At 35.6% G+C, this 6,183-nt stretch overlaps 1 protein-coding gene across 1 annotated transcript; it reads right to left on the minus strand.

Annotated features, from left to right (window-relative positions):
- Positions 1–5,087: 5,087 nt before the first annotated feature.
- Positions 5,088–5,840, minus strand: LOC138142550 (translationally-controlled tumor protein-like). The gene has a single exon (XM_069063600.1). It carries the CDS (start codon positions 5,835–5,837, stop codon positions 5,319–5,321), a length of 519 nt encoding a protein of 172 aa, XP_068919701.1. The 5' UTR covers positions 5,838–5,840; the 3' UTR covers positions 5,088–5,318.
- Between the last annotated feature and the right edge of the window lie 343 nt (positions 5,841–6,183).

A 6,183-nucleotide genomic window follows, 5' to 3' on the forward strand; every position in this document is an offset into this window, starting at 1 on the left:
TTTCTTCAAGAAAATAATTGAAGTATTATATATGGCAAACAACAAATATTGTTGGAAAATCAAATGGGCCGTACTTTAATGGATAGGAAATGATTACTGATATGGGGGTAATTCTCAAATGAGACATATAGTCAGACTATGGACTTGATAGCACAAAGACTAGAATTAATACAAAGTTGGAAGAAGGAATAAGAATGGTAAAAATGTGTGGCATGCAATTAAAAACTTCTCCAATATGACCTATTTAAGAGATGTACTGTCACTGAAAATTTGAGAAATAAATGGAAGAATGGATGATTAATTATGATTATAGGTATATGATTTTCCTAAAAAATTAGGCTATCATAAGTCAGTTGCTATACTGAGAAGAGAAAGATAGCTGATCAGCTAGAAAGTTATAGTTAGAAAATCCTGATTTCCTTATCAAGAAGAATATTATGGTGACCAAGGGCACCATCACTTTGGAATATAAGGTTGTTTGTAAAATTTTATGGTGAGGACCAGGAGAAGTTGATGAATGATATTGTCTCACAAAACAGCAAGAACTGTTGAAGAAATGACAAATTTAAAGAAATCTTGGAAAAATATCCAACCCAACCAATTCATTCTTTAGGCAACTGGAAAGGTATGATCAGATTTTCACCAATGATATCCCCTAATAAGATATCACCGAGGCATAGGTGAAAAACAAATAATGGAAAATTACTTGAAATGATTGCACTAGTCTCTGTTATGTATATGTGCCAAGAAATGATCTTGTATATTTAGTGCTGCTAACAGAAACAACTTTGTTTGACAACCCTCTGATAATACCATGCAAAACAAACCAGGGAGACATGTTTGCCAACGGTGTTTGCCACTGTCATTGAGGAGGTCCAGTACAGAGTAAAACTGACACAGTGAGGTCCTATCTATAACATTCTTTTATTTTCAAGCTGGGAAGCAGTATAGAGTTCCCTAAATATGATTTATTACTGAAAATTTTGGCTTAAGTAGTCAGTCAGTCAACAAACATTTGTTAAATGCCTACTATATGCCAGGTGCTTTGTTAGGTATAGTGGGAATACAAATAAGAAAAAGAAAGACAGTCTCTCTTAATTTAGTGGGGGGAAAACAACATGCAAAAGGAAGTTTGAAAGAGCCCCTGGCTTGTTTGCATGATGGAGAAGTCTACAGGAGTGAACCAGATGGGAAATGAAGAGATGACTGACTGAGGCACACTCCTTAAATGGAGATTTGGAGAGGAGTCCTCTTGGCTGTCCAAAAAGAGAGGTTCCAGGTGCAGGGGGGACTGAGAATGTATAAGTACCAAGGCTGATGTGATATTGGGTCATGATGAAGAGATCCAGAGGAGTGTAATTGAGTGGGAAACCATGCACACAGGAAAAAAATAACTGGGCGAAGAATGCCTTTCACCAGAATATGATATGCAAGAAAACCTATAGAGTTTGTTCACAAGTATATATGTCATGTACAGACACTGAAAATGGACAGTTAATTGAATCTAGAATTTAACAAGAGGATAACAAGTTGGATAATTTTTGGGAATTTTTAAATGATCTTTTAATAACTGCAAACTTTCCTTTTTTTGGGGGGGGGGGAAGGCAGGGCAATTGGGGTTAAGTAACTTGACCAAGGTCACATGGCTAGTGTCTGAGGCCGGATTTGAGCTCAGGTCTTCCTGGCTTCAGGGCTGGTGCTCTATTCACTGTACCACCTAGCCACTCCTGCAAACTTCTTCCTAAAAATTTTCTGATTTTTTAAATACCAACATTTCCCAGTGATGTTCTATAGCTTTTAGTCATGGAAAATCATACTTTTTTGCAGAATTGAATTTGATGTTCACCTAATAGGCAATGGAGAAATGTCCACTAGGCATGAAAAGTTTGTAATACCTTACAAATGAGTAAATTTTGCAGGAAAATCTAGTAAAGGATACTGTCTTAGAAATATGAAGCTTGAAAAAAAAGTGTGGCCCTAATCTCTATATACAGGACTTGACCCATTTTTCACCAAATACCCATTCTACAATGAACATAGATGATGAATAGCAAAGAAACTCATTTATCCAATTCATAGCAAACCACAAATCAGAGAAGGTATACATAGAAGGATATATATATACCAGACAATGCATAGTGAAGGAGCTCTCCAATTGGGAGCAAGATAACTAAGCTCAACTAAGAGAGTTCTAGATCTCACTCCAGGGGAAACACCATGAAATCTCTTGTGTAGCAAACTGAGGATATGGACGTGATAAAGATGCATAACTTCTCTCATGTCTTCCCAGAGTCTTTTTCCTTCAGCATTCTGAAGTTGAGTTGACCTCTTTCTTATCTTGAAGCTTGAAGCCAGAAGTGGCCAAAGTGACTTGAAGCTTGAAGAATCTCAAAGGAGACTGAAGAAGGCTAGAACTCTCTCCCTCTTGTCAACTCTACATGGCCCTTCGATGGGGAAGAGCATTCATCTGCCCCAATAATGGGAGAGTCCCATATAAACAGGCTTAGGGACCACAATTATAAAATAATTGTGGCTAAAGTGGACATCTTTGTTTTAAATTTGTATTTACTAGGAAAGTTTCTAGTGCATATCCATAGTATATGATGCTTGCTTTTGGTTTAGATAGAATTTAAAAAATATTATTAAGGGTCTTTCTGTGCCTATACTTTGTAGGTTTTTCTTCCTGTTAGCATAGATACATTTTGTACTTTCTCAAAGCCTTTTTCTGTGTCTATTGAGAGGCAATTGGGGTTAAGTGACTTGCCCAAGGTCATACGGCTAGGAAGTATCAAGTGTCTGAGGCTGGATTTTAACTCAGGTCCTCTTGACTCTAAGGCTGGTGCTCTATTCACTGCACCACCTAGCCCCAATAAATAATAATATGGTTTTAGATGTTTTCATTTTCAATATGATTATATTTATGTTTTTCTAATGTTGGATAACCCTTGAATACTTAGTATATATCCAAGTTAGTAATAATCAATGATCTCTTAGATGAGTGACTGTAGTTTGTTTGATAGTATTTTACTAAAAATTTTTGAATTGATATTCTCTTAATTATATTGGTTTATAGTCCATTTTCTGTGATTTATCTTTCATTGGCTTAGATATTAAGACTACATTTGTTTCATGAATCTGGTTGGGTGCTTTCTTTCTCAATTTTAAAGAATTAAGTAGTATTGGAATGAATTATTCTTTAAAAGTTTGGTAGACTTTCCCTATGAATCTATTATTACCAGGAATTATTTTCCTTTATATGGCAGTTACTTTATAGCTAGTTCCTATTTCCTTTACTTAGATCAGATTATTTAAGATCTCTATTTTGTCTTCTCTTAGTTTCAGAATTTTATATTCTTAGGCTATTCATCTCTTTTGTGTCTTTGTTTTGTTAGCATATAACTGTGTATATTTGATTTAGACAAATATTTTTTATTTTTCCTGGTTTTGTTGTGATTTCACCTTGCTCATTTGCTATTCTTGATTTTTCTGCCATCTTAAAAAATTTTTTTTTTTGCTTTATGGAGAGGGAAAGGCAGGTCAGTTGGGGTTGTGACTTGACCAAGGTCACACAGCTAGTACATATTAAGTGTCTGAGGCTGGACTTGAACTCAGATCCTCTTGACTCTAGGGCCAGTGCTATATTCACTGAGTCACCTAGTCACCCCAAGAAGCAACCTTTAGTTTTATTTTTATTTTCTAAGGTTTTTGTGTGTATGTGTGGGAGGTCCTGTTTATTTCTCCTCTAATTTTTGATGTCTCCTCTTTTTTGTTTACTTTTGGATTTTTATTTCTCACTTTTTAAATTTTTTACAATGTGTATTTATTTAGTTAATTCTTTTCTTTTACATTTTGGTAATATTCTGGCATAATTTTTCTCTTGAGGATTGCTTTAGCTGCATCTCAGAAATTTTATGCTGTTTTTCCATTATCATTTTCTTTCATATCTTATTGTTTCTGTTATTTGTAGAGCAATTAGGTGGTACAGTGGATAGAATGTTGGGGGAAACTCATCTTCCTGAGTTAAAATCTGGTCTTAGTCACTTATGAGCTGTGCGACTCTGGCCAAGTCACTTAACCCTGTTTTCCTCAGTTTCCTCATCTATAAAATGATCTGAAGAAGGAAATGGTAAACCATTCCAGAATATTTGGCTCTGAAAACCTCAAAAGGGATCAGGGAGAGGCAGACACAACTGAAAATGACTGATCAACAATAACATCTTTGATCTATTAATTATTCAGGATTTTATTGTTAAATCTCTAGTGAAGTCTGTGTTTTTTTTTTCTTTTACTGGTGCTCTCTGGACCGATTATTTTTATTTCATTATACTATGTAAAGGATATCTTTACTATTTCTGCTTTTTGACATTCTATTTGCCTTCATACATTTTAATTTTTGTAAAAAAGTTCTGTGTGGTACTGAGGAATATGTGTATTGTTTAGCAATTTCATTTAGAACATGATATAAATCTTTTAGCTTTACTTTATCTAGGAATTTGTTCAATTATATACCTTTCCTTTTGTTTATTTTCCATTGAATTTGCCCAAATCTGAGAGAGGGACATTGAAATATCATTCAACTATTGTTACTATCTGTGTCTTCTTAAAATACAGTTAAATTTTCCTTTGTGAATTTAAAAAAAATTTGGAGCATTTAAATTTAATATTAATATTGATTTGTTGTCTATGACTCCTTTCAGAATGATACAATATTCTTATTTATCTTTCTTTGTAGTGATTTTTTTTTTTGCCTTTTTCCGATGGCACATTTACACCTTCAACTTTTTTTCTTGATTCATTTGATAGTAAATTTTTCCAGCCCCTAATTTTTGTCCTATGTGTGTAAAGATTTTAGGTATGTTTCTTGTAAGTACCAGATTGTGAAGTTCTGTTATTTTTATTCAATCTGTCACTGTTCTTCATAAAATCCATTCACATTTAGTTATGAGATTCATGTTTTTAAATTGATTTTCATCAGAATTAGGATTTTCTCCCTCTTCCTCTATAAAGATGGCATTTTGTCTCTTCAGTCATTTTAGCTTATTTTTTTTAAGGTGACACTCACTTTCTTCTCATCTTTAGCCCTCCCATTTTCTTTCTTTTTTTTTGGGGGGGGGTTTAAATGCGTTTTATTTTAGACAACCTACATGACATGTTTTTAAAAACAATGCCTCCACTCCAAATAAATAAAGGTAAAAAATAAATGAATAAAGCTCAAGATGACATCAGTCCAAGTTTATCCAAGTGCTGGCGTTTTGTAGATGACAAAAAGCAGCAGCCAGTTATGATGACAGGTGATTCAAAGTAATCAGCTGAATTTGTTAACATTTCTCCATTTCTAAACCATCCTTAAAGAAAATCATATATGGAGTCACACCATCCTCATGAAAGTCCAAGAGAGCCACCATGCCATCTGGATCCATATTTTCACCTATGAAGAACTGATAGTTTTTAAAATTAGCAAGGATGTGTTTGATCTGTTCTGCAGCTCCCATCATAAAAGGTTTTACTCTATCTGGCTTGTGTTCTTCAAGTCTGCCTTTGATTGATTTCATATAGTCTTTGATGTATTTTTTGTAGGATTCTTTTGTGAAACTAGTTTCTTGTAGATGGTGGTTTATTACTATGTCAACTCCAGTGATTACAGTGGCATTTGTTCCTTCACCCTCAGGACCTTCAGCGGAGGCATTTCCGCCGATGAGCGAATCATCAATGGTACCCTCTGTCCTACTGACCATCTTCCCCTCCACCTCCGGGCACAGCCCATTCTCGATCTCCGGGATCTTGTAAATGTCGGAGAACATCTCATCATGGCTGATGAGGTCCCGGTAGATGATCATGGCAGCGGAGGTGGCGGCGGCGGCGACTCTAGCTCTTCGGGGGCGGAAGCTCGCGATGCAGCCCGAGCAGCGCTTTGGAGGGAGCGGGCGGAAAAGGCCGAGTCAGCCGCTTCCCAACCTCATATAGAGAGCACGTTCCCCCCTATGTCATTGCCCCTTCTCCTCCCTTCCCCCCCAGTCTGGCCCTCCCATTTTTTATCCCTTTTCCCAGTTTGGGAATTTTGCTTAATTGTTTCTTTTATTACTTTTATCTATTTATCTAATTCTTCTCTATTTTCCTCTCTCAGTTAAGTAGTCAGATAAAGTCTCCTTCCTTTCCTCTCTTCTGCTTGATTTGTTTGTTAGT

The sequence above is a fragment of the Petaurus breviceps genome, unplaced genomic scaffold, assembly GCF_028583685.1.
Source record: "Petaurus breviceps papuanus isolate PSGF00001 unplaced genomic scaffold, PetGlider_PUasm1.0 90594, whole genome shotgun sequence".
Lineage (NCBI taxonomy): Eukaryota > Metazoa > Chordata > Mammalia > Diprotodontia > Petauridae > Petaurus > Petaurus breviceps.